At 67.9% G+C, this 27,129-nt stretch overlaps 3 protein-coding genes across 9 annotated transcripts; 2 read left to right on the top strand and 1 right to left on the bottom strand.

Annotated features, from left to right (window-relative positions):
* The first annotated feature begins 209 nt into the window (after positions 1-209).
* On the top strand, positions 210-2,525 carry ATG101 (autophagy related 101). 3 transcript variants are annotated; one of them, XM_037411775.1, is made up of 3 exons: positions 210-432; positions 1,166-1,454; positions 1,583-2,525. In XM_037411775.1, exons 1-3 carry the CDS (start codon positions 353-355, stop codon positions 1,985-1,987), a joined length of 774 nt encoding a protein of 257 aa, XP_037267672.1. In that variant the 5' UTR covers positions 210-352; the 3' UTR covers positions 1,988-2,525. The 3 variants fall into 3 exon arrangements, with proteins under 3 accessions (XP_037267672.1, XP_037267673.1, XP_037267674.1); XM_037411776.1 differs by lacking the exon at positions 210-432 and adding an exon at positions 433-500; XM_037411777.1 differs by lacking the exon at positions 210-432 and adding an exon at positions 532-550.
* A 1,651-nt stretch (positions 2,526-4,176) lies between these two features.
* FMNL3 (formin like 3) lies at positions 4,177-23,191 on the bottom strand. 5 transcript variants are annotated; one of them, XM_037411692.1, is made up of 27 exons: positions 22,984-23,191; positions 19,505-19,588; positions 19,333-19,413; positions 19,170-19,246; positions 16,957-17,040; positions 16,483-16,635; positions 15,070-15,178; positions 14,902-14,978; positions 14,718-14,811; positions 14,094-14,168; positions 13,875-13,985; positions 13,655-13,804; positions 13,404-13,505; positions 13,084-13,330; positions 12,825-12,893; positions 11,585-11,709; positions 11,303-11,505; positions 10,238-10,472; positions 10,080-10,148; positions 9,874-9,954; positions 9,633-9,764; positions 9,396-9,557; positions 7,133-7,234; positions 6,961-7,050; positions 6,754-6,865; positions 6,540-6,638; positions 4,177-4,796 (listed from the first exon to the last, which is right to left on the bottom strand). In XM_037411692.1, exons 1-26 carry the CDS (start codon positions 23,128-23,130, stop codon positions 6,547-6,549), a joined length of 3,063 nt encoding a protein of 1,020 aa, XP_037267589.1. In that variant the 5' UTR covers positions 23,131-23,191; the 3' UTR covers positions 4,177-4,796; positions 6,540-6,546. The 5 variants fall into 5 exon arrangements, 2 of the variants coding, with proteins under 2 accessions (XP_037267589.1, XP_037267590.1); XM_037411693.1 differs by lacking the exon at positions 16,483-16,635 and having other exon boundaries at positions 22,984-23,190; XR_005108032.1 differs by lacking the exons at positions 4,177-4,796; positions 6,540-6,638; positions 6,754-6,865; positions 6,961-7,050 and having other exon boundaries at positions 9,635-9,764.
* Positions 23,192-23,515: 324 nt separating this feature from the next.
* Positions 23,516-27,127, top strand: TMBIM6 (transmembrane BAX inhibitor motif containing 6). Its single transcript, XM_037411781.1, has 10 exons — positions 23,516-23,628; positions 25,443-25,546; positions 25,634-25,742; positions 25,835-25,955; positions 26,084-26,132; positions 26,211-26,308; positions 26,415-26,494; positions 26,612-26,712; positions 26,790-26,862; positions 26,982-27,127. Exons 2-10 carry the CDS (start codon positions 25,491-25,493, stop codon positions 27,003-27,005), a joined length of 711 nt encoding a protein of 236 aa, XP_037267678.1. The 5' UTR covers positions 23,516-23,628; positions 25,443-25,490; the 3' UTR covers positions 27,006-27,127.
* Positions 27,128-27,129: the final 2 nt, after the last annotated feature.

The following is a 27,129-nucleotide window of genomic DNA, read 5'->3' as shown; positions in this document are numbered from 1 at the left end:
CGTCCTGGACCCTGGCACTGCGGAGGTCACCGGGGTCACCGGGGGTCACCGGACCCCAGCCCGGCTGCAGTACCACGGAGAAGCCTCCAGCCCAGGGGGCGCTGTGCGCTCAGGAGCGCCCCGAGGAAGCGAGCCGTTCTGCACAGCGGTGGGCCCAGCTCGGTGGCACCCTGTCCCGGAACGAACCAAGCCGGCAGCGGTGCGGGGAGGTGAGCCCCGGCACGGAGGCGGCGATTCCGCCCCCGGGGTCTCACCGCGATCGGAACCGGCATCGTAGGGCACGCGTGAAAAATAACAGGCGTACAGTGAGAAAATGCGGCTGCTGCGGCGGCAGGGGCCGCCATTGCAGTAGATGCTGTGTGCCGACCCCCCCTACGCAGATGGGCTGCTCCACTTCCCTCCTCCCCGCGGTCAGATGGTCGGGCCCGGGCGGTGAGTGGGGGCCGGCGGCCGTGAGGGGCCCGGGGCCCGGTACCGGGGGGTTCAGGAGCCGGGAGAGGGTGAGGGGCCCGGTACTGGGAAGTGAGGGGGGCTCGGGCCCCGGGAGGGGGTAAGGGGCTTGGCACGGGGGTGGTGAGGGGGGCTCGGCCCCTGGTACCGGGGCGCTCGGGCCCCGGGAGGGGGTGAGGGGCCCCGGTACCAGGGAAGTGAGGGGGACTCGGGCCCCAGTACCGGGGGACTCAGGACCCGGGAGAGGGTGAGGGGCCGGGTACCGGGGGACTCAGGACCCGGGAGAGGGTGAGGGGCCCGGTACCAGCGGGTGAGGGGGGCCCGGGCCCCGGGAGGGGGTTGAGGGGGTCCGGTATCGAGGGGCTCAGGACCCGGGACCCCGGGAGAGGGTGAGGGGGCCGGTACCCGGCGGAGTGACAGGGGCTGAGGCCCTGGCTGGGGGCTGAGGGAGGCCTGGGGCCCTCTGGGAGAGAGTGAGGTAGGGGGGTGGGCCTGGATCGGGCCCCCTGGGTCCCTGTGGGGTGTGAGGGGTCCCAGATCGGGCCCTTTGGGTCCCTGTGGGGTACTGGGGGGCCCAGACTGGGACCCCTGTGGGGTGGGGAGGGCACACACAGGGACATCGGGGCCCACAGGTGGGTAAAGGGGTTTGGCAGAGGGGCTGTTACCCAAGCAGCAGCACAACTAACTCCCCCCAACATCCTTTTTTTCCCTGCAGAACCCGCTGTTGCGCTCCCCCCAGAGCCACCCCCGCCATGAACTGCCGCGCAGAGGTGCTGGAGGTGTCGGTGGAGGGTCGGCAGGTGGAGGAGGCCATGCTGGCCGTGCTCCACACCGTCCTGCTGCACCGCAGCACTGGCAAGTTCCACTACAAGAAGGAGGGCACCTACTCCATCGGCACCGTGGGCACCCAGGACGTGGACTGCGACTTCATCGACTTCGCCTACGTCCGCGTCTCCTCTGAGGAGCTGGACCGGGCCCTGCGCAAGGCTGTAGGGGAGTTCAAGGTAAGGGACCCCCTCAGCAAGGCCAAAAGTGGGAGCTTAAAAACCTGCGGGCTTTAACGTGTCCTCGCCTGCGAGGGGAAGGTCAGTCCCTGGCTCCCCCCGAGCGAGGCTGCGTGCTCTCTCGGCAGGACGCCTTGCGCAACTCGGGCAGCGATGGGATGGGGCAGATTTCGCTGGAGTTCTACCAGAAAAAGAAGTCACGCTGGCCCTTCTCGGATGAGTGCATCCCCTGGGAGCTGTGGACCATCAAAGTGAATGTGGTCAACCTGGCGAACGAGCAGGAGCGGCAGATCTGCCGGGAGAAGGTGGGCGAGAAGCTCTGCGAGAAGATCATCAACATTGTAGAGGTGATGAACCGCCACGAGTACCTGCCCAAGATGCCCACCCAGTCGGAGGTGGACAACGTCTTTGACACCAGCCTGAAGGACGTGCAGCCCTACCTGTACAAGATCTCCTACCAGATCACGGACTCCCTGGGCACCTCGGTCACCACCACCATGCGCCGCCTCATCAAGGACACACTGGCCCTGTAGGGCTGGGTGCCACCGAGGCAGGTTTCCCTGCGTCGTGGCACTTTTCCGGCACAGCCCCTGCTTCTTTGGGACAGTGTCTCTGGTTGGATCCTTCCTCTCCGCCTCCAAAAAGCCTCTGCAAGGAGCTGGACTTGGCCTGGCCCTTAATTGGGGGTTGCTGCTTGTTTGGTTTGCACCAAGGGGCGCTTGCCCATCCTGGAGAACCGGCTTGGTGGCTTCTGGGTTGGTGGCGAGTCCTCGCGGCAGGAGCTGCTGTGTGGTGTCAGCACTGGCTCGGTGCTGGGCTCGTGGCCTGGCAGAGCGGTGCTGGGGATCAGCACGGAGCAGGGATGGATCCAAACCCCGGCCGGCCCGGCCCATGGCCCCTCTCCAACTCGCTCTGTGTGGCACAGCCAGTGCTGGCCTTGTCCTTTGTCACCGCCTGTCCCCCCCGCCACGGTGGCAACCCCATCCCTGGGACTGAGCCGCTTCCCTGCGGGGCGCGGAGATGAGCTTGCTGCCTCTTCTGGGGCAAAAATAAAAAATATTTCTCCTTTCAGGTGGAGTCTGGTCACGTCCTGGCTGTGGATGGTGCTGGCAGCCACAGGACAGGGGGGAAGCAGGTGCCGAGGCTGCGTGGGGGACCCCATCGTGGGGTTCACTGGCTGCAGTGGGGAGTGGCAGGGCTGGGTGGTGGGAGGGGGGGGCCTGGCACCCCCCAGGGCTCAGTCAGTGCTGCCCCCACCCCCCGGGAGCGATACACCAAGTGGGGCAGCCCCCCAGGCGCACCCAGGGGAGGGGACCGGCTGATCCCCGGTCCGTGCAGGGTCCCCTCCGCAGCACCGAGGGGGGGGAAAAGCTGCTTTTTATCCCCCGGGGGGCGGCATCCACTGGGCTCCGTCTTCTCCGCAGAGTGAGGGGGGGCCACATGGGCAGCTAAAGACGGTCCCTGACATCACTTAAACCCTCCCGTCAGTCCCAGCAGACCCGCACTCCGGCTTGGGGGAGGAAGAGGAGGAGGAGGAGGAGGAGATGAACGCCACGCTGGTGCGAGCCGACGTGTGGGCGGCTGAGGCCACCCGTATCGCTGTCGTCCTGGTGCTCTGCCTCGCCGTCACCTTCGCCCTCTTCTTCCTCGGCTGCAACCTGCTGCTGCAGGCGGAGAGCCTGGCAGCACCCCCGGCGCAGGGGGAGCGGCGGCAGTCCCGCGAGGCCGAAGGCGCTGCCGAGGGGGCGTAGGGACCAGCGCCAGCCCAGAAGACGCAGGGATGGACGGACGGACGGACGGATGGACACCAGCGGCGTTGCCCGTGGTACTTGGGGACGGAGCAGAACGCTGCTGGGGGCTGCAGCGACCCCGGCTCGTACAGATGGATTAAAAGGCAACGGGGCCAGCAGAGACACTGGGGGGGACCGGTCCTGAGCTGGGTCTGGATCCGGCCGTGGGTGCGGCAGTGCTGGTAATCCCCCCCAAGAGGATTAGCGGAAACTTTTATTCTGTTGCAGAGCTAATCCCTGGGCTGGTGGGGCAGGCGCGGCTCAGGGGGGGAGCCCAGGCACCTGCGCTGCCATGGGGGCCGCATCCTGCCCCACGGGCTGGGGGGGCGCTGGGGGCCACATCCTGCCCTTCCCAGCCTCTTCTACCCCCACTGCGGAGATGCCAGGGCCACATCCTGCCCCCCCCAGACCCTTTCTGCCCTTCTCCTAAGGATGCAGTGACCGCATCCCACCCGCCCCAGCCCTTCAGGCCCCGAAAGGGCCGCATCCTGCCCCTGCTCAGCCCCGGTGATGCTCAGGTTTATCCTGCCCCTCCATCCCCCTTTTTCTTTGTTCCTGGGGCTGCATCCTGCCCCTCCATCTCCCCCTTCCCCCCCTTCAAGCCCTAAGCTGCTCCCAGTCCCCCACAGCTGCCAGCAGTGGGATGAACCGGGGCTGCCCCACCCTGCGCTAGGGCTGGTGATACTGGGGGGGGCTTCCCCTCCCCCCCGAAAAAAGCACCCCCCTCCCCCCTTGATCCTGCAGTTTTAATAATACCACCACAAAGCCCAGCTTAAGGGTCTCATCCCTGCACATGTATGGCCCCCCTGCCCCCCAACCCCTGGACCCAGGACCCCCAGCATGGGGGAGGGGGCTCCCCAGATGCCTGGGTCCCCACTGTGTCTTACCCACCCCCCCCACCCCCCCCCACCCCCCCCAAAACAGGCAGTGGCCATGTACAAGACTCCATATATTTCACATGTACAAAAAGTCACTGGGAGGGGGTCCGGGGAGGAGGGGGGTGGTCCGGGGTGGTGGGCACCATCCTGCTGCCTCCAACACCCCCCCCCCCCAACCCCGGCCTGGCTTTGGTCCCTTTTTTTGGCAATTAGTGTTCACATCAGTGGTCAAAGTGACGAGCGCGGCAGGGGGGGGGCCCCCCCTGTGGTCCCCACAGTGGGCTGGGGGCTCTGGGGCAGTGACCCCAATGGGGAGGGGACACCCCGTGGGTCAGCCACAGGCGCTGGGCCCCCACCACAGCCGGGGGTGGGATTTGGCCTATGCCGCGGGCAAGCTCGGTGGGTGGTCCAGGCAGTGAGCCCCCCCCCCCCAGGTGCAGGGGACAGGGATGCCACCTGTGAGCCCGGGGGGGGCGGGGGGGAGGACGATGGCAGGAGGCCGTGCCCCTCCCAGCATAGTGTCGGGGGGCAGGACGGACCCCTCCCCAGCACCGGGGGGGGCAGCGTGGGGTGAGGAGGGGAAACCGAGGCAGCCCCAGCTGCCCCCCCCCCCCCCCCTCCCCCGCCACCGGGGTCCTTACCCTCGCTCGGCTACAGGCGGATGCACCTGCGGGCTGTGGGATGGAAGGGACAGTGTCAGGGGGGGCCTGGCCTGGGCGACCCCCCTCAGGGGCTGTGGCAGCTCCTGGCACCGGGCTGAGACCCACTATTGTGCTGGGAACCAGTATTGCACTGGGACCTCACGCTGGGATCCAGTATTGCACTGGGACCTCACGCTGGGATCCAGTATTGCACTGGGACCTCATGCTGGGACCCACTATTGCGCTGGGATCCAGTATTGCACTGGGACCTCACGCTGGGATCCAGTATTGTGCTGGGATCCAGTATTGCACTGGGACCTCATGCTGGGACCCACTATTGCGCTGGGATCCAGTATTGAACTGGGACCTCACGCTGGGACCCACTATTGCGCTGGGATCCAGTATTGCACTGGGACCTCACGCTGGGATCCAGTATTGTGCTGGGATCCAGTATTGCACTGGGACCTCATGCTGGGACCCACTATTGCGCTGGGATCCAGTATTGCACTGGGACCTCACGCTGGGATCCAGTATTGCACTGGGACCTCATGCTGGGACCCACTATTGCGCTGGGATCCAGTATTGCACTGGGACCTCACGCTGGGATCCAGTATTGCACTGGGACCTCATGCTGGGACCCACTATTGTGCTGGGAACCAGTATTGCACTGGGACCTCATGCTGGGACCCACTATTGCGCTGGGATCCAGTATTGAACTGGGACCTCACGCTGGGACCCACTATTGCGCTGGGATCCAGTATTGCACTGGGACCTCACGCTGGGATCCAGTATTGTGCTGGGATCCAGTATTGCACTGGGACCTCATGCTGGGACCCACTATTGCGCTGGGACTGCAGAACTGGGTTCCAGTATTGCACTGGGACCACATAACTGGGTTCCAGTACTGCACTGGGATCCACTATTGAACTGGGACCCCATGTTGGGACCCAGTATTGCACTGAGACCCCATACTGGGTTCCAGTATTGCAGTGGGACACTGCACTGGGATCCAGTATTGGACTAGGACCACATAACTGGGATCCACTATTGGACTGGGACCACATAACTGGGATCCAGTATTGCACAGGGACCCTGCATTGCAGCAAAGACCCCCCATGCTGGAAACCCAGCCTTGCTCTGCTGGGATCCTGTGCCGGCACCCAGCCTTGTACTGGGATCCTGTCCCAGGACCCAGGCTTGCATCAGGATCCTGTACCAGGAGCCATGGCAGGATCCAGTGCTGGGATACTGTGCCAGAAGCCAGGCTTGCACCAGGATCCTGTGCCAGAATCCTATGCCAGGACCCACCCATGCAGCAAGATCTAGTGCTGGGATCCTGTGCCTAGACCCAGGCTTGCACCAGGATCCTGTGGCAAGATCCAGTGCTGGGATCCTGTGGCAGGACCCAGCCGTGCAGCAGGATCCAGTGCTGGGATCCTGTGCCAGGACCCAGGCTTGCATCAGGATCCTGTGGCAGGATCCAGTGCTGGGATCCTGTGCTGGGACCAAGGCTTGCACCAGGATCCTATGTCAGAATCCTATGCCAGGACCCAGCTGTGCAGCAGGATCCAGGGATCCTGTGCCGGGATCCAGCCTCACACCAGGTTCCCACATTAAGACCCTGCTCTGCTCCGCGGGGTCGGGGGGTGCTGGGCACCCCGGGTTGATGGCATGCGGGGAGGGGGCGTGCAGGAGGGGGCATGCGGGGCCGGAAGGAGGGATCTGGAGGGGGGATCCAGGCAGGGATCCGGGGGGATCCAGGCATGCAGGCGGTACCTGGGGGCTAACAGCTGGACTCGTCGTGGTGGGACGGGTCGCAGAAGAAGCGCGAGCCCCGCTTGGCAGTGCGGGCGGTGAAGGGGACGCTCTTCAGCGCTGCAGGGGGGGCAGGGGCGGGGGGGGGACACAGGGGGGGACACAGGGGGACGTCAGCCCCCGCGGGTGGGCGGGAGCCAGGCGTCCGGGCGGGGGGCGGCGGCGGGGGCCGTACCGGTGATGATGTCCTCGATGGTGCCGTCCTTGCCCTCATAGACGGGGCGATGGTCCTTGGCCTGGCGCCGCCGCAGCTCCGCGATCAGCTCCTGCTGCTGCCACTTGTTCCGCTGCCAGAGGCGCAGAGAGCCCGGGTTGGGGACAGCCGTGTCCCCTCTGTGCGTGTCCCCCCCCCAGCCCACCCACGTGTGTGCCCCCCGCTCACCTTCTCCTGCTTCTTGGCCTCCTGCGCCAACAGCTTCTCCCGCATCACCTCCTCCTGCTTCTTCCGTGTCTCGTTCTCCTGCTCCGCGTCCTGCCGGAGCATGGGGATGGCACCGGGAGCCAGCCCCGGTGTCACCGACCCCCCGCCTGTGCCCCCCCCGCCCCCCCCTCACCTTGTAGGAGCGGATGAACCGGACAAAGACCGGGAAGAAGACGGACGGGGGGGTCGTCTTGGGGCTCTCGCCAAAATACCGCACCACCGTGTTGTAGGCGTCCTGGAAGAGGGGACAGGGTGGTCCCTGATGGGCTGCGTGTCCCACAGCTCCTGGTGGCATCCCGGCACGAGGGGCATGCGAGGCAAGGCGGGCATGAGGGGCGTGGAAGGCAAAACAGGCAGGAGGGGGATGCAAAGCAAGTCAAGTATGCCTGAGGAGCATGTGAAGCAAGGCGTGCTGGAGGAGCGTGCAAGGCAAGGCGGGCGCAAGGAGCGTGCAAAGCAAGGTGGGCACAAGGAGCGTGCAAGGCAAGGCGGGCACAAGGAGCGTGCAAGGCAAGGCGGGCGCAAGGAGCGTGCAAAGCAAGGCGGGCGCAAGGAGCGTGCAAGGCAAGGCGGGCACAAGGAGCGTGCAAGGGAAGGAGGGCACAAGGAGCGTGCAAGGGAAGGCAGGCGCAAGGAGCGTGCAAGGCAAGGCGGGCGCAAGGAGCGTGCAAAGCAAGGCGGGCACAAGGAGCGTGCAAGGCAAGGAGGGCACAAGGAGCGTGCAAGGGAAGGCAGGCGCAAGGAGCGTGCAAGGCAAGGCGGGTACAAGGAGCGTGCAAAGCAAGGCAGGCACAAGGAGCGTGCAAGGCAAGGCGGGCACAAGGAGCGTGCAAGGCAAGGTGGGCACAAGGGCCATGCAAAGCAAGACATGCACAAGAAGCATGCAAAGCAAGACAGGTATATGTGAGGAACTTGCAAAGCAAGGTGTGGACGACAGGGACGCACAAGGAGCATGCAAAGCAAGGCAGGCACAAGGAGCATGCAAAGCAAGGCAGGCACAAGGAGCGTGCAAAGCAAGGCGGGCACAAGGGCCATGCAAAGCAAGGCAGGCACAAGGAGCGTGCAAAGCAAGGCGGGCACAAGGGCCATGCAAAGCAAGGCAGGCACAAGGAGCATGCAAAGCAAGGCGGCACAAGCGCAAGGCAGGGACAAGGCCATGCAAAGCAAGACATGCACAAGAAGCATGCAAAGCAGAACAGGTATAACGTGAGGAACTTGCAAAGCAAGGTGTGTGACGACAGGGACCACAAGGAGCATGCAAGCAAGGCAGGCACAAGGAGCATGCAAAGCAAGGCAGCACAAGGAGCGTGCAAAGCAGGCGGGCACAAGGAGTGCAAAGCAAGGCGGGCACAAGGCCATGCAAAGCAAGGCATGGCGCAAGGAGCATGCAAAGCAAGGCGGCACAAGGGCCATGCAAGCAAGACATGCACAAGAAGCATGCAAAGCAAGACAGGTATATGTGAAACTTGCAAAGCAAGGTGTGGACGACAGGGACGCACAAGGAGCATGCAAGCCAGGCACAAGAGCATGCAAAGCAAGGCAGGCACAAGGAGCGTGCAAAGCAAGGCGGGCACAAGGGCCATGCAAAGCAAGGCAGGCACAAGGAGCATGCAAAGCAAGGCGGGCACAAGGAGCGTGCAAGGCAAGGCGGGCACAAGGGCCATGCAAAGCAAGACATGCACAAGAAGCATGCAAAGCAAGACAGGTATACGTGAGGAACTTGCAAAGCAAGGTGTGGACGACAGGGACGCACAAGGAGCATGCAAAGCAAGGCAGGCACAAGGAGCATGCAAAGCAAGGCAGGCACAAGGAGCGTGCAAAGCAAGGCGGGCACAAGGAGCGTGCAAAGCAAGGCGGGCACAAGGGCCATGCAAAGCAAGGCAGGCGCAAGGAGCATGCAAAGCAAGGCGGGCACAAGGGCCATGCAAAGCAAGACATGCACAAGAAGCATGCAAAGCAAGACAGGTATATGTGAGGAACTTGCAAAGCAAGGTGTGGACGACAGGGACGCACAAGGAGCATGCAAAGCAAAGGCAGGCACAAGGAGCATGCAAAGCAAGGCAGGCACAAGGACGTGCAAGGCAAGGCGGGCACAAGGAGCCTGCAAAGCAAGGCGGGCACAAGGAGCGTGCCAAGCAAGGGCGGGCACAAGGAGCGTGCAAGGCAAGGCAGGCACAAGGAGCGTGCAAAGCAAGGCGGGCATAAGGAGCGTGCAAGGCAAGGCGGGCACAAGGAGCGTGCAAAGCAAGGCGGGCACAAGGAGCGTGCAAAGCAAGGCGGGCACAAGGGCCATGCAAAGCAAGGCGTGCATGACAAGGACAAGAAGCATGGGAAGCAAGGCCTGCCTGACAAGGCGCCACGCGAGGCGTGAGGCACAGCCGCCCGGCAGCGCTCACCTCGGCTGTCCGTGCGTCCTTCTGCAGCCGCTCCAGCTTGCCCTCGCTGGCAGCCAGGAAGGCGCGCAGGACGCTGTTCTCATGCAGCCCACACTCCCGGCGCAGCAGCTCCATTCCCCGGCCCAGCTCCTTCACATCCATCAGTACGTTCTCCAGGGGACACTACGGGGGACAACGGGTCAGGGGGACCCAGGGCCGCAGGGGACGGTGAAGTGGGGGGCGTGGGGACAGGGGGGCACCTGCAGCCGCCTTCTCCACGAAGTGCAGCTCCTGCCAGAAGGTTGCCAGCTCGGGGTACTTCTCCCGCACCGTCAGCGCGATGAAATGCAGCAGCGTCATCTTCCTGTCCGTCGACTTGGTGTCCAGGAGCTGCAGGAGGGTTTTGGGGGGGGTGGGAGGTGTCAGGACCGTGGGATGGGACCCCTGAGATCCCACAGGGACCCAGGCAAGGGGGAAGGGGGGGTCCAGGGCTGCCCACCAGGTCCAGGCTCTGCAGTTTGAAGCCGTAGACGGCACCACGTTTGCTGCTGTTCATGTAGTTGCCCAGCGCCAAGATGATCTGCAGGGGAAAAAGCCCCAGGGATGGGGGTGTCAGGGAGGAGCGAGACCCCCGTGGGACCCCCATGATGGATGGAGGGCAGGACTCCGGCTTGTCCCCCCGGCCGCTGGCCTCCCCATGCTCACCTCCAACATGTGCTTCAGCTTCTGGGAGGACTTGACAGAGGCTGAGGCTGCGATGATGGCATTGAGCTGCTGCAGGGGGACAGGATGGGGGGGCTCAGCCAGGGCGCAGGGTCCGGGCACCCCCGGTGGGTGCAATATCCCCCTCCCCAGCTCCGTACCGGTGTCAGCATCTGGAGGTTTTCGGCAAAGTTGCCGAGGAAAGCCATGATGGCCATGCGCTGGGGCAGCCGCTCCACCTTGCTGAACTGCAGCATGAAGCGGTCCTCGTCCGCCAGCTCCTCCAGCGGCTTGCGCTCCCGCTCGTACTGCCGCAGCGCCTTCACCTCCGCCTCCGTCGGCAGGAACCGCATCAGGCACTCCACAAAGTCCACCGGCAGCGTCGCCAGGTCGAACCTGCCCCCCACCCCTGCTGTCAGGGACCAGCTCCCCACTGGGTCCTCTCTGGGACCCCCTGGCCCCCAGATAGGGCCCCTGCACCCAACCAACCTCCCTGCACCCTGCCTGGACCCCCTGCCCCCCATCCAGCCCCCCTGCACCCTGCCTGGACCCCCAGCACCCTGCCTGGACCCCCTGCATCCCAGACAGACCCCCTGCACCCTGCCTGGACCCCCTGCCCCCCATCCAGCCCCCCTGCACCCTGCCTGGACCCCCTGCCCCCCATCCAGCCCCCCTGTACCCTGCCTGGACCCCCTGCATTCCAGACAGACCCCCTGTACCCTGCCTGGACCCCCTGCCCCCCATCCAGCCCCCCTGCACCCTGCCTGGACCCCCTGCCCCCCATCCAGCCCCCCTGCACCCTGCCTGGACCCCCTGCATCCCAGACAGACCCCCTGCACCCTGCCTGGACCCCCAGCACCCCAGCCAGTCCCACTGCACCCTTCCTGGACCCCTGGACTCCAGACAGATCCCCTGCACCTTGCCTGGACCCCCTGCCCCCCAGCCAGACCCCCTGCACCCTGCTTGGACCCCCAGCACCCCAGTCAGCCCCCCTGCACCCTGCTTGGACCCCCAGCACCCAACAAACCTCCCTGCACGCTGCCTGGACCCCCTGCCCCCCAGACAGATACCCTGCACCCTTCCTGGACCCCCTGCACCCCAACCAACCTCCCTGCACCTTGCCTGGACCCCCTGCAAGCCACCCAACCTCCCTGCACCCCAGCCAGGGCTCCCCATTGCCCCCCCCCCCCCCCGCCCCCGCTGCACCCCGGCACAGGAGCACGCACGTGTGGATGGCCCTGCAGATCTCCTCGGCGCCGCGGCCCGCCTTGCGCAGGGTGATGGCCAGGTTCTTGGCACGGTTGGCTTCCAGCAGCGTCACCTTGGTGGCCACCTTCTGCGACGCCTTGTTCTTGGCACAGACCAGGTCGAGGGCTGGACCCTGCGCTTTGGTCTTGAAAAGCTCCTCGAAGCGCTCCAGGTCGAGGTCCTGGTGGGACAAGATGCTCAGAGGGGGGCAGTGGCGGTGGCACCCACCCAGCTGCTTGGGGCGGGGGTCCCGGGCTCACCTCCAGCACCCGCTCGTCGTCCAGCTCGCTGAACACCGTCCCACTGATCTGGTTGGGCTTCAGCGCCGTCCAGTTGAAGACGGGCAGCCGGAATTTGGTTTTGATGGGCTTCTTGATCCGGATGGCTGCCAGCGGGGTAGGAGCCAGCTCAGCCCACGCCGGGGCAGGGGGACACATCCCAGGCCCACCCTGAGCCACCGGAGTCCAGTGCATCGGTCCCCAGGCTGTCACCATCCCCTGGGCCACCCCAGCCCCGTGCTGTGGTCCCTGCGCCCGTTCCTTGGCGATGGCAGCCCCGACACCCTGGTGTCTGCAGCCCGGCCCCTTCCTCTGTCCTCTCCCTGTCCCCATGGTCCCTGCACACCCCATCCCCACAGTCCCCATGCTGTCCCTGTCCCTGTCCCCATGGCCCCTGCACATCCCCACCCCACAGTTTCCACACCCTCCCTGTTCCAATCCCCATCATCTCTGCATGTCCCCATCCCCACGCTCTCCCTGTCCTTGTCCCCATGGTCCCTGCACATCCCCAGCTCCACAGCCCCCACGCTCTCTCTGTCCCTGTCCCCATGTCCCCAGACCCTCCCTGTCCTTGTCCCCCACTCTCCCTGTCCTTGTCCCCATGGTCCCTGTGCATCCCCATCCCCACAGCCCCCATGCTCTCCCTGTCCCTGTCCCCACGTCCCCACACCCTCCCTGTCCTTGTCCCCATGGTCCCTGCACATCCCCACCCCCACAGCCCCCACGCTCTCCCTGTCCCTGTCCCCACACCCTCCCTGTCCCTGTCCCCATGGTCCCTGCACATCCCCATCCCCACAGCCCCCACGCTCTCCCTGTCCCTGTCCTCATGTCTGCACACCCTCCCTGTCCTTGTCCCCACGGTCCCCACTCTCCCTGTCCTTGTCCCCATGTCCCCACGCTCTCCCTGTCCCTGTCCCCACGTCCCCACACCCTCCCGGTCCTTGTCCCCATGGTCCCTGCACATCCCCATCCCCACAGCCCCCACGCTCTCCCTGTCCCTGTCCCCACACCCTCCCTGTCCCTGTCCCCATGGTCCCTGCACACCCCATCCCCACAGTCCCCACGCTCTCCCTGTCCCTGTCCCCGCGTCCCCACACCCTCCCGGTCCTTGTCCCCATGGTCCCCACCCACCCCATCCCCACAGCCCCCACGCTCTCCCTGTCCCTGTCCCCACAGCCCCCACTCTCCCCGTCCCCACGGTCCCCACATCCTCCCCACCTACCCGAGAGCCCAACGGTGAGGGCGATGGAGGGCGAAGCCCCCGGCAGCGGTGGGGCTGGGGGGCACTTGCCTGTGCAGGGAGGAGAGGATGAGCCCATGCCCCAGTGGGGTTGTCCCAATTATGGGGACGCCCCCAGCCTCAGGGGTGGTCCAGCACCAGGGACACCCCACTTTTGAAGCCCCCCCCTTCCACCCCAGGGATGCCCCAGCCTTGGGATGTCCCAGTTTTGGGGCTGCCCTGGGGACTCCCCCATCCTCACCTGGGAGCGGGGGGGCTGGGGGTGGCAGGGGGGGTGGCGGGGGGGGCGGGGGGGGTGCAGCCTCTGCGGGGGGCAGGACAGGGACGCACAGGGCCTCCTCCAGGGGCTCGGGCTCGGGCTGGGGGGGGAGCTCGGTGGCCAGCACGGGGGGCGGCTCGGAGCCGTAGCGTCGCCGAAAAGCCTCGTCCTTCTCCTTCATCATCCGCCGCAGCGTGTGCACTTGGTGGTTCGTGCGCTCGTAGGTCTCCTGGGGGTGGAAAGCGTCAGCCTGAGGGGGGGGGGCAGGACCCTGCCCCACTCCCCATGGCCCCCCCACGCACCTTTACCACCTCCAGCTCCTTCTCCCGCTGCAGCAGCTGCTTCTCCAGCTCTGCCACCCGCATCATGTTCTCGTTCTCCAGGTCCAGCAGCTTCTCCGTTAGCTGGGGGGGGGGGGGGGATGGGACACACAGCTGTGACACCAGCTCAGAGACCCCCCCCAGTATCACCACTGACCTCCCATGACCCTGGGAGGGGATGCCCCCAGGACCTGGTAAGGAGCATCCCCGTGTCCCCCCCCGCCTTCACGTACGTGGGACAGATGCTCCTCCAGCTCCTCCACCTTCTCCAGGGCCACGTTCTTGGTCTCAGCATCCTCCAGCAGCCCCCCCACATCGAAGACATTATCCAGGTACGCCTGGATCTGCACCTGCAGCTTCTCGCTCTCCGTATGCCTCGACTTCTGCGGGCATCGGGGCAGCGTCAGGGACGGGGCGGGGGGCTCCTCGGGGCAGCCCCCCCACTCCCCGTACCTGCAGGAACTCCTCCAGCCCCAGCTTGGTGAACTCGTACTGGAGATGAACGCGGAAGTTCATGTCCTCCACCGAGTGCACCACGATGTTGATGAACTGCATGCAGGCGACCTGGGGGCAGGGGAGGGGGGGGGGCGTGTCACCAGGAGCCCCCCACCCCCATCGTCCTCAGCACCCCCTGCCAACCCAAAGACCCTCGCCCAGGAGCGGGTGTCCCACCATGAAGTCGATGCTGCTGTCCTCGTTGCGGAAATAGTCCATCAGCCGCTCGAAGCGATGCTTCTCCTTGCAGACCTGAGTGGGCAGCGAACGCGGGGTTAACCTGGCTGAGCCCCCCTACCCTGGCCCCCAGCCCCCCCCCAGCCCCTGGGCTCCAGTCCCCTAATCCCAGCCTGGGCCTGGGCCTCCCAGCCCCCCCATCCCAGCACAATCCCGGTGCCCCCAGTGCCCCTAATCCCAGCCTGGTCCTCGTGCCCCCAGTCCCCCTCAATCCCAGTTTGATCCCCATGCCCCCGGTTACCCCATCCCAGCCTGGTCCTGGTGCTCTCAGTCCCTCTCCATCCCAGTGTGATCCTGGTGCCCCCAGTCCCCCACATCCCAGCCTGGTCCTGGTGCTCCCGCTCCCCCTCAATCCCAGTTTGATCCTGGTGCCCCTGGTTACCCCATCCCAGCCTGGTCCTGGTCCCCCCAGTCCCTCCCATCCAGCCTGGTCCTGGTGCTCCCTGTCCCTCCTCATCCCAGTTTGATCCTGGTGCCCCCCAGTGTCCTAATATCCCAGGCTGGTCCTGGTGCCCCCAGTTACCCCACCCCTGCCTGCTCCCGCTGCCCCCGCTCCCCCCGTACCTCCTTGAAGTTATCGAAGGCAGCCAGGATGATCTCGTGGCCACCTCTCACCAGGCACACGGCCGCCAGCAGCTCCAGCACCAGCGCCTTCATCCTAGGGCACAGCAGCACCATCACCATCATCATCATCACCCCCAGCCAGCGCCAGGGACCACCCCGCCACACCCGACCCCCTCCCCCTTACCTCGGGTTCTTGTTATTGAGGCTCAGGGCGATCTCGTTGACCGCATGGGGATGGGACATGACCAGGTTGAAGCCATACTGTGGGGACAGAGCGGAGGACAGCGTTGGCAGCGCTGGCACGGTGACATCGGGGGGTGTCGTCCCCCCCTCCCCAGGGGGCTAGTGGTACCTGGTAGTTCATGATGGCCCGGAGACACATGATGCAGAGGTGGACGTCATCCTTCTGGCTGACCAGGCGGGAGTTCTTCAGCGCCCTTCGGCTGGGCAGCGTGCCATAGCTGTGGGGACACAGGTGCTGGTGAGCGGGACCCTCACCCGGGGTGGGGACAGCATGGGGACAGCGGGGCTTTCAGGGGGGCAGAGGCAGAGACAAGCGGTTGGAGGGCGAGAGGGACAGAGGCTACCGGAGACACCGAGCGAAGCCACCGCGAGCACCGGGCTGGCCCGGGCAGCCGGTACTTACCCGGCGGGCGAGCAGCAAAGTGGGCGCAGAGGAGAGAGAGAGAGAGCAGCAAGGTGGGCGCAGCCAGAAAGGGGGGCACCCGGCCCTGGAAGCAGAGATGGGGCGCGTTACCCCGAGGCAGAGCCAGAGCGGGGGCAAGCAGAGGCAGCGCGGTGACGGCAGGCAGAAGGACGCGCCGGTGGCACGGGCAGGATGGGGATGGCACGGCAGGCAGGACGGGATGTGGCATGCAAGGCAGCGCAGGATGCGGCACAGCGGGACGTGGCATGGACCATGCGTGCGGTGGTGCATGGCACAGGATGCACCGTGGGTAGGGTGATGCACGGCATAGGGCAGGATGCTGCACGGCACAACATGCACCACGGACAGGATGGTGCTTAGCATGGCACGCACCACGGCAGGATTGTGCATGGCGCAGAGCACGCTGGCACAGCACATGCCGTGGCAGGATGGTGCTTGCCGTGGCACACACCAGGGCAGGATGGTTTGTGGCACAGGGCAACAGTGGCACATGGCACGGCACGCACCGCAGGCAGGATTAGGCCTGGCACAGGGCTCAGTGGCACGGCACACACCACAAGGCAGTGGGCACACAGCATGCACCACAGGCAGGATGGCGCATGGCACCGGGTAAGATGGGCACACGCCACGGCAGGACGGTGTGTGGCGTGACACGTCACGGCAGGATGGTGCATGGCACGGCACACACCACGGCAGGACAGTGCGTGGCACGGCACACATCATAGCAGGACGGTGCATGGCACGGCACACGCCACGGCAGGACGGTGCGTGGCACGGCACATGCCACGGCAGGACGGTGCGTGGCATGGCACACATCATAGCAGGACGGTGCGTGGCACGGCACATGCCACGGCAGGACGGTGCGTGGCACGGCACACATCATAGCAGGACGGTGCATGGCACGGCACATGCCACGGCAGGACGGTGCGTGGCACGGCACACATCATAGCAGGACGGTGCATGGCACGGCACACGCCACGGCAGGACGGTGCGTGGCACGGCACACATCATAGCAGGACGGTGCGTGGCACGGCACACGCCACAGCAGGATGGTGCACAGCACGCAGGCAGAGCAGGGCAGGCGCAGCGGGTACGTACCGTAGGGCGGTCTGGCGGGCAGAGCGGGCAAGGGTGCTGGCGAAGGGGGCGGGCAGGGCGCTGGGGTGCTGCAGATCCTCGATGGACCTGCTCCAGGCGCGCAGCTTCTCCAGCGCGCCGTCCTCACCGCCTTCCTGGCCCTCAAAATCCAACCTGGGTGGGACACGCGCGCGTGGCGGGGGGGCACACGGCTTCGGCGCGGAGCGGCACAGCCACCGTGGCAAGCGCTGAAGCGGGTGGCGGCTGGGCAGCGGCGGGGTGGGGAGAGGCGCGAGGGTGGCCCTGGGACCCCCAGCCCAGGGTGGGCAGGATGGGACCGAGCATCCCGTGTCCCCCCACAGGGGGTCCCCATGTGCCAGCCAGGCTGCCCTGAGTGGTGTCGGCCACCCACAGCAGGGACCTGCCAGGGGGCACCAGCACCCCAGGGACCCCCCCAGCACCCCAGGGACCCCCCCCCCCCAGCCCCCTACTCACATGACGGCGCACTGGGCGAAGGACAGGTAGTTCACCAGCACATCCAGCCCCTTGTTCTCATCATTGAGGAACTCGCGCACCCACCTACAGCACCAGGCACCCATCAGGACCCGCAGGAGCCGGGGACCCCCCACCAGGCATGATCCCCCCCCCCCCACCATGGGGACCCCCGGCTTGGCGCAGGGGTGGGGTGGTGGGGGTGTCCCCGTTCTCCAGTGGCGGTTGCAGCCCCTCTGCTATCACCCGTGCCAGCACCGGCACAGCTTTATCTGCCGGCTGCAGAGTAGGGTGGGCTCGGCGCTGGGTGCAAGGCGGGAAGCAGAGCTGGGTGCTGGGGCTGTGCCCCCCAGCCTTGGGCACCCTGGGGGTCGGGGTGCCCCAGCCCCCCTGGGAGGGTGGGAGGGTGCAGGTGTGAGGTGCTGCGTGGGGCAGGGAGCCTGGTCGAGAGGTGCCCTGGGGTGGGTGTGCAAGGGATGGGGGGGGTGTGCATGGGGGGTGCACATGGTGTGGGCGTGCATGCGCACGGGGGGGTGTGTGGCGTGTGTGTGCCCAAGGGGGTGTGCATGGCAGCATGCCTGTGGGGAGCGTGTGCACGGGGGGGTGCGCGTGGGGTGGGTGTGCATTGGTGGGTGCACACAGGGCGGGTGTGTGCACAGGGGGGTGCCTGTGGTGTGCGTGTGCACGAGGGGACGTGCGTGGTGTGTGTGCACGGGGGGGGGGGGTGCATGGCAGCGTACATGTGAGGTGGGTGCATGGGGGGGTGTACGTGGTGTGGGTGCATGGCAGGGTGCGCGTGGTGCGTGTGCACAGGGGGTGCGTGTGCATGGAGGGGTGTGCAGGGGGTGCGTGTGCACGGAGGGGGGGTGTGTGCACAGGGGGTGTGCGTGCCAGGGAGCACATGGTGTGAGCGTGCACAGGCTGTGCACGTGCATGGGGGGGTGCACATGTGCACAGAGGGGTGCACGCACGTGCATGAGCGTGCACGGGGTGTGCACGTGCATGGGGGGGTGTGCATGTACACAGAGGGGCGCACGCACATGCACGGGGGGGTGTGCACAGTGTGTGTGTGCACGGGGGGGTGTGCATGGCAGGGTGCACACGGCATGAGTGTGCATGGGGTGTGCACATCATGCTTGTGCATGGCAGGGTGCACACAGTATGAGCGTGCACGGGGTGCGCATGTGCACAGAGGGGTGCATGCACATGCAGGGGGGCGTGGGGGCGTGCACAGCGCGCGTGTGCACAGGGCGGGTGTGCACACGGTGTGAGTGTGCATGAGGTGTGCACGGCGTGTGTGTGTGCATGTGCACAGGGGGGTGCACATAGTGGGTGTGCACGGGGCGGGGGTGTGCACGGAGGTGTGCATGCACGTGATGTGCGCGTGCACGGTGGGGGGGGTCTGTGCGTGGCAGGGCGCACGCGCAGGGCGAGGGGCTGTGTGCACACGCATGCGGGGGGTGTACACACGCACAGCGGGGGGGGCACACGTGCACGGGGGACACCCCCCCCCCACGTGCAGAGAGCACCGCAGCCAGGAGCACTGCGTGTGCACAGCCCTGGGGTCTCGTACCACTGCCCGTACCCCTGCCCGTACCCCTGCCCGCAGCCAACGAGTCAGGCAGCCGGGGAGGGGGGGGGTCCCGGGGGGGGCTGCGGCCGCCCCTTTCCTGCCGCCCCAGCCTGTTTCCTGTCTCCGGCTGCTGCTATTTTCAGGGAAGAGCGGAATGACGGAGCCGGTGGTGGGGCACAGCCCGGCACGTGCACCAAACACCCCGAGCACGCGGGCAGGACCGTGCCACCCTGCCCCCCCCCACCCCCCCCACCCCGGTGTCCCCATCCCTCCAGCCACCCCACGCTGGTGCATCCCCCCCCCCCTCCCCAGCACACCAAAAGGGATGAGCTGCCGGGGTGGGGTCGGGGTGCTGGTGAGCTGGCTGGTGCTGGGAGGAACTGGGCAGGATTTGGCCACGGTGCTTGGCGCAGGGCGGCATCACCGCCCCATCCGCCCGCGGCAACCGCCCCCCCCCCCCCCCCCCGCCTCCCCCCAGGACCTGGCAGCCGTGACCCACGGTACGGCCAGGGCAGGAACCGGCCCAGTTCCTGCAGTGCCTCCGACTTCCCCTGCAGCTGCAACGGGACCCCCTGCCCCCCCCGCCCCCCCCCCCCCGCCACCCCAGAGCCCCCACCCCCCACCCCGGGGACCCCACACTCACCCGATGTGGTTTGTCCTCAGGCTGATCTCCAGCTCGCGCAGGACCTTGGTTGACTCCTGCACCCTCCTCCTGAACTTCTGGGGGTAAAGCAAGGCTGAGCTGGGGCCCCCCCAGCCCCGCTGTGCCCCCCCCTGCCCCCCACCCCCCACCCCCACCCCCTTACCTTCCTCGTGACACCCGGTTCCAGGAAGCTGCGCAGCTTCTGGATGTAGGCATGGGGGGGGCTCTTCACTTGGAACCGCTCCTAGGGGGGACAGGGGGGTGTTGGTGGCACTGGCACGGCAGTACAGCCCCCCCAGGACGCCCCCCAGGACCCCCCCCCCCCACACACACACCTGGTCGCAGATGAGGTCCCACTTCTTCTCGTTGTCGTACTGGCGCAGGAGCCGGGCTTTGTCTGGGGGCAGGTTCATGGAGCTCTGGAGGTGGGGGGGGGACGTCACCCCGGGGGACACAGGGACGCTGACCCCCCCCCCCCCCAGGGGCACCCCAGCCCCACGGCACAACCAGGGTCACCCCCCAGGCCCATGGCACAGCCAGGGTCCCCCCGAGGGGCACAACCAGGGTCCCCCCCAGGGGCATCCCAGCCCCACGGCACAGCCAGGGTCCCCCCGAGGGGCACAGCCAGGGTCCCCCCCAAGGGACACCCCAGCCCCAAGTCACAGCCAGGGTCCCCCCCAGGGGCAAAACCAGGATCCCCCCCGGAGCACCCCAGCCCCACAGCACAGCCAGGGTCCCCCCCAGGGTCCCCCCGAGGGGCACAACCAGGGTCCCCCCCAAGGGCACGGTGACCCATGGCACCATGGCACAGCCAGGGTCCCCTCCAAGGACACCCTGACCCACGGCACAGCCAGGGTCCCCCCTGAGGGCACGGTGACCCATGGCACAGCCAGGGTCTCCCCCAGGGGCACCCAGCCCCACAGCACAGCCAGGGTCCCTGGCACCAGTAAGCACTGGTGGCCATGGGGCCACACATGTGACACCATGAGCCACCAGGGCCACACGCCAGACGCTGGTAGCACCAAATCTCGCCAGCACCGACGCATCCTTCCTGTCTGCACCCGCTTCCTCGCCGGCAAACCGCAGCCTCCGCTCCCCGCCCGCCACACGGCGCCCGGCTCACCGGGGCGCTGGGCATCACCCCAGCAGATGCCGGGGACCACGGGTGCAGGATGTGGCCCAGGACCCCCGGACGGGCACACAAACGGGGTGCCATGGTGGAACCTGGGGATGCTGATGGCTGTGGGCTCGTGATGCCACCCCGGTGGGAGATGCCACCCCTGAAGGTGATGCCACCCTGGCGGGAGATGCCACGCCTGAAGGTGACGCCACCCTGGTGGGTGATGCTGCCCCGGTGGGTGATGCCACCCTGGCGGGAGATGCCTGCCACCCTGGTGGGTGATGCCACCCTGGCGGCAGATGCCACCCCTGAAGGTGACGCCACCCTGGTGGGTGATGCTGCCCCGGTGGGTGATGCCACCCTGGCGGGAGATGCCACCCCTGAAGGTGATGCCACCCTGGTGGGTGATGCTGCCCCGGTGGGTGATGCCACCCTGGTGGGAGATGCCGCCCCTGAAGGTGATGCCACCCTGGTGGGTGATGCTGCCCCGGTGGGTGATGCCACCCTGGTGGGAGATGCCACCCCCGCAGGTGATGCCACCCTGGTGGGAGATGCCGCCCCGGTGGGAGATGCCGCCCCGGCGAGGCAGCTCCCAGGCAGCACCGTTAGCAGGAACTGGGCACCGCCACAACCGGGAGGTGCCGGCACTTCACCCCCCCCACGGCAGCTAAAATTATCCCTCCCCTGGTTATCCCGATCCCGTGGAGCCGCAGGAAACCGGGGCAGAGCCTGGGGGGGGGGGGGGGGGGCAGTCCCCGGGGATCTGGGGGGGTGGGGGATGGGGTCCCCCCCAAAATTACCGCGGGGACGAGGACAGTGCCGCCCTCCCCATCGAGCCACGCTTATTCGTACACCGGAGCTGTCGGCAAAATCATGGGGACACCCGGGGACACCGGTGAAGGTGGGGGAGGGGGGGGTGCAGGGGGCCCGGGTAGGGGTGGGGGGCACCGGGGTGGCTTTGAAGCGCTGCCGCCCTCCCCGGCATTCCCGCCGCTCGGTTTCCTGCCTTTGTGGCGGGAGCTGGGCCGCTCCCGGCCGGGCACTTCCTCCGCCAACCCCCCCCCCCCGGGGACCCCCCATCAGCTGCCCCGGGACTGAGCCCCCCAGGGAACCGGGGGCCACCGGGGCTGGACACCCGCCCCCCCCCCCCCCGGGGTTTAGGCCACCGGGATCGTGCCCGTCCAGCGAAATATTTTCCTCCCCAGCAGTAGCCGGGATGGCACCGGGCGATGACACCGGGGGTGGGGGGTGGATTTTGGGGACCCCCGATGCCATCACCCCCAAAATCCCCACCTCCGGCAGCACCAGCACCCGGCAGGATGAGTCCCCCCCGCTGCTGGCCCCATGGGGACCGGGCTGCCGCATCCGCCCCGCGTGGGATGTGGGGACGGGCAATGGCCCCGCGAGTGGGTGGCCCTGGCCCACGCTGGGGCGGGAGGGGGGGGGGTGGGGGGAGCTGTCGGTGCCCCCCGGTACCCCCCGGTTCCGGCTCCCCAAACCCCGTGGGATCACACTCGGCATTTCCTGCCCGGACGTGGCTTCCGCTGGCGACGGCCACCACCAGGATGGCGGGGCTGGGCGTTGGGGGGCTGGGGGGTGTCACCCAGCCATGGTGGCCTCACCAGTAGCCCCCCCCCTACCCCCACCCCCCGGATAAAGCCACCCCCATGTTGACACCATGGCCGGGCCACCCTGATGTGCCACGAGCCAGGCGCTGGGGGGATGTGGTGGTCCCCATGGCATCGGTGGGTCCCGATGGCACCGGGGTCACCGTGTGGGGCTGGGGTCACCACCGAGCCACGTCCCCGTGCCGGGGTGGCACCGTAGCCTCGGTCGGTGGTCCCTACGGGGAGGCCACCGCCCCAGCTGTGACAGCGGAGCAGGGACCACGCAGGGTGCCCGTGGGGACACTGCAGCCACAGGGACCCCCGGCCAGGGGGAAAACGCACCCGTGGGGACACCCAGCGCATGGGGACCCCCGACCATGGGGACACTGTACCCACAGGGACCCCCAGCTATAGGGACCCCCGGCCACAGCGACGCTGTGCCCACAGGGACCCCCAGCCATGGGGAGCCCTGGCCATGGGGACACTGCACCCATAGGGACCTCCAGCCATGGGGACACCACACCCACGGGGACCCCCCGCCACGGGGAAAACTGCACCCACGGGGACCCCCGGCCACGGGGACCCCCGGCCACGGGATCCCGCAGCCACGGGGAAAACCACACCCATGGGGACCCCCGGGGACCCCCACCCCCAGCTCCCTGTGCCGCCGCCTCGGCGGGACTTTCCCGGTTCCAAGAGCCCCGGGGCCAAAGGGGCCTTCCCGGTTCCACCGGGAGTGGCGTCACCCCCCGGGGCTGTCCCGGGCCGGGCTGCCCACGGCCACTGCCCATCCCCGCGGGCACCGGCGCTCCCTGCCCGCCCCCGGTTCCTTCGGGCGCCGGCGCCGTCGGTGCCCGCCCGGTCTTTGGCCCCGCAACCGGCCACCAGGAGGGGAGCTCGGCGGCGGCGGCGGGGCGGGCGCGTCCAGCCCAGGGGGGCGCACCGGGGGGGTCCCGGGTACGGGCGGCCAGGGAGGGCGCAGCGGGAGCAGGAACGGAGCAACGGGGAAGCGCACCGGAGGGGCACACCGGGAACCGGAGGGGCGGAGCGGGGACCACCAGGACCGTGGCGGGGGTCGGTGTCTTACCAGCACCAGGGCGAAGCGCTCCTCCAGCTCACAGGGCTCCGGCATCGGCATCTTCCCCGGGGCGAACAGCCCGGGCCCCCCCGGGGCTGCCGCCGCTCCCGGGCCCCGGGGCAGCGCCTCCCCGTCCGCGCTCTCCACGTTCCCCATCCCCGGCCCAGGCACCGGGGGGCGGCGGGGGAGGCTCAGCCCGTCGCGTCCGGCCGCCGCCACCGCCTCCCGGCCCCGCCCCGCCCCGCCCGGTCCCGCCCCGTCGGGCCGCCCGCAGCTCAAGCGGCGGAAGCCGCCAGGGGGCGCCCGAGAGCGGCGCGGGCGGGGGCGGGGGGGGCGGCGGCGCTCACCAGGGGGCGCCCGAAGCGCAGGGAGCGAACGGGACGTGCCGATTGGTCCGGCCATGAGGATGGTAGCCAATGAGCGTCGCGCTTCTGTGTGGAGGAGGGGGAGGATGGCCAATGGAGGCGCTCGGGTGCGGCTGGCTGCCAATGGGAGGTGGCGGCGGCTCGCCCCGTCCGGCTCAGGATGGTGGAGGTGGGCCAGTAGGATGAGGCGGGGGGCGGGACATTGTGGCGCGCTGGCCAATGAGGGCTGGGGGCGTGGCGCGAGTGGGGACCGTTCGAGGCCTGGCACGGACGGCGGAGCGCCGCGCAGGTGAGGGCTGAGGGGACCACGGCGGCGGGGGGGGCCCGGTCCGGCCTCGGGGGTCCCCGCCGCCCCCAGGGCCACGTTGCGGGGGCTTCTAGCCCTGGGTAGCCCCCACCAGGCCTCACCCGGGGGGGGCGGAAGGCTGCTCCCCTTCCTCCGAGCAGGCCTCGCCCCCGGGGGGGCCCGATGGCTGCTCCCCCCCGCAAGCAGGCCTCACCCCGGGGGGGCCCGACGGGTGCGCCTCCCCCCCCCCCCCGAGCAGGCCTTACCCCGGTGGGGCCCGACGGGTGCGCCTCCCCCCCCCGAGCAGGCCTCACCCCGGGGGGGCCTGACGGCTGCTCCCCGCCTCGAGTAGGTCCGCTGGGGGGGCCCGATGGCTGCTCCCCCCCCTCCGCGCAGGCCTCACCCCGGCGGGGGGGCCAACGGCCGCTGCCCGCCTAGCAGTCTTCACCCCGGGGGGACCCGACGGCTGCTTCCCCCCCCCCCCCATCAGGCCTTGCCCCGGGGGGGCCTGGCCTGGCCTGGGCAGCTCCTGCCCCCCGTCCCAAGGGCCTCGCTGCCGGGGTGGGGGTACACACGGGTCCGCTTCCCCGTGGGGCCTCCGGCTGGTTCCCGGGGGCTGCAGCAGGGGGGATCCAGTGGGGGGCCCCTGGAGGTGCCCCCGGGGGGTGAGGGCAGTGGCTGGTGGGCCCAGGGCAGCACCGGGGCCGGCTGTAGGCACCGGTGGGTAAAGGTCGCCCAGCAGCGATGGTGCCGGTTACCCATTGACAGCAGCGCCCAGCAGCCACCCGAGGGCCACCGCCCGGGGAAGTCACCAGCGAAACTGAAACGGCTCCAGCCCCAGCTCAGTCCCTCGGGAAGGGCTGCTGGCGCGGGACACCCGGCTGCTGCTGCCGTCCCAGGAGCTGGGACCCACCTGCCGTCCCCGCAGGGAGGGCAGGCCCTGCCTGATGAAACTCGCTGTCACAGCCACCCGCCGGGGCGGGAGGAGGCTGTCACACACCTCTGCCACCACCACACCCTGCGCAGAGGCAGCTTCCCCATTACCTTGCGCAAACCCCCGGTAGGGCTGTGGGGCAGCGGCCTCTGCTTCTGGCACCAGCAGGTCCCCACTGGTGTGGTGGCACCAGCCCAGTGACAACCGATTTCTCACTGGGGCGAATCCAGCGCAGCCCTGGACAAGGGCAGTGGGCGCAGGGGTCTGTGCGGGTGTGGCAGGAGACCCCAGGCCCTCCCCTCCTCCGGGGCGGCCGGTTGACAGCCCCACCGCCTGTGGCCCCTCGGGCCGTGTCTGCTCCAGCTTGGTCGATCCCCTCTGCCCCTGGGGGACAGGCGGCTCGTGCCACTTGCTGGGCTGGTTGGGCTCGCGCAGGTGCCAGGATAAAAATCACCGGTGGAGCCGGCCGGACCAGGGGTGGCAGAGAGGCCAGAGCAGGAAGGGGCGAGGAAGAGGAGGAGGCTTCGCAGGGAGCCTCACGCTGCCAGAGCCTCCTCTGGGGACGTCATTACGGGTACTAATAGTAGCCTGGCACAAAGATGCTTTCCAGCTGCCGGCAGCCCTCCCGTGGGGTCGGGGTGTCCCCGGGGACAACCCCGGTCTCGCAACAGCCCGCAACACTTGCACCAGCTGGGCAAGAAAGGCTCTGGAGCCCGGTTGGCACAGAGCGCAGCAGATCCCAAGCAGCTTACAGCTCCTGCCGCTCGCTCTGCCTGGGACGGGCAGGTCCTTGGCTCCCACTGAGCTCCTCAACTGCGTGGTGGGAGTTTTGGGAGTACGGGAGGGCTCCTGCAGCGCCTTGACCCGCTTCCCCTTCCCGCAGCTTGCACCTCTGCAAAGCGGCCGGTGGGCCCACTCCCAGCCCGGCACCATGAACGTCTTTGACCGAAACATCAACTTTGATGCCCTCTTCAAGTTTTCCCACATGTGAGTAACGCTCTCGGGGGGGGGGGGGGGCTCTGGGGGCTGCAGCAGCCCCTCCTGCCAGCCTCACCGTCCCCCCTTCGCCCACAGCTCAGCCTCCACCCAGGAGCACCTGAAGAGGGTCTACGCCAGCTTTGCCCTCTGCATGTTCGTTGCGGCCGCGGGGGCCTACATCAACGTGGTGACCCACCTCTTCCAGGTGAGGAGCCTCTGGGGGGTCACGGGTGGACCCCGTGCCCGCGCCGCCCCGGTGAGGCGGTGCCAGGCCCCCACCTGCCTCTCGCCCCACAGTTCAGCCTCCTGACCGGGCTGGGTGCCCTGGCGCTGATGGTCTGGCTCACGGCCACCCCGCACAGCCGGGAGACAGAGCAGAAGAGGCTGGGGATGCTGGCTGGCTTCGCCTTCCTGACGGGTAGGTGGGCACTGGGGACCCTCCGGTGTCCCGTGGGACCCCGAGCCCCGGGAAGGGGGTGACGAGGGCCCCGACGGCACCGACTGGCTCTGAAATGGCTCCGGTGACACCCTGCTTTGTCCCTCCAGGCATCAACCTGGGGCCTCTCCTGCAAATGTGCATCTCCATCAACCCCAGGTAGGAGCATTTCCCACCGCCCCCCAGTTGCCCCCCACTGCCCCCCAGGCCCCCTTCACCCCCTCTCCTCTCTCCTAGCATCATCCCCACCGCCTTCCTGGGCACGGCCACCATCTTCGCCTGCTTCTCGCTGAGCGCCCTGTATGCCCAGCGCCGCAGCTTCCTCTACCTGGGAGGTGAGAGGGGCTGAGGGGGGGGTCACGGGAGCTCGGGGGGGGGGGGGCGGGGGACACCCCCATGGGGGGCGAGGGCCAGGCCTCACTCCCTGCCCGCTCTCCGCAGGTTTCCTGCTCTCCGGCCTCACCCTGATGCTTCTCTCCTCCATGGTTAACACCTTCATGGGATCCACTTGGCTCTTCACGGTGAGGCCCCCCCCTGTCTGCCAAGACCCCATGGAGGACGGACAGACACCGGTGACACCGGTGGGTGACACCAGCACGGCACTGTCCCCATCTAACACCCCCTCTTCCCTCCCGCAGGCCAACCTCTACCTGGGGCTGATGGTCATGTGCGGCTTCGTGCTCTTCGACACGCAGCTCATCATCGAGAAGGCGGAGAGCGGGGACAAGGATTACATCTGGTGGGTGCTGGGGATGGGGGGAGGGGTGGGATAGAGTGGGGACAGCCCCCCCTGAGCGCATCCCTCCATCCCCACAGGCACTGCGTTGATCTTTTCCTCGACTTTGTCAACATCTTCCGGAAGCTCCTCATGATCCTGGGCATGACCGAGGTGGGTGACGGTCCCCCGGGTGTGGCTGGGGGAGGACAAACCTGCCCCTGGGAGCCTGGCCGGGGGAGGGGGACAGGGGCCACAGACTCGGCAGTGACCGGCCACCTCTCCTCTTGCAGAACAAGAAGAAGGAGAAGAAGTGAAGCAGCTCCAGGCCGAGCTGGAGCTGTCCCCATCCTGTCCCCATCCCCACCCGGTCCCCCCAGTCCCTTCTCTGATTCATTAAAGGGGTTGCGCTTTGCTGCTGATGAAAAGCAGCCCAGAAGC

Source organism: Falco rusticolus, chromosome 19 (genome assembly GCF_015220075.1).
Source record: "Falco rusticolus isolate bFalRus1 chromosome 19, bFalRus1.pri, whole genome shotgun sequence".
NCBI classification, from domain to species: domain Eukaryota; kingdom Metazoa; phylum Chordata; class Aves; order Falconiformes; family Falconidae; genus Falco; species Falco rusticolus.
The sequence above is the reverse complement of the archived record's forward strand: the minus strand, read 5'-3'. Positions and strand labels throughout refer to the sequence as shown.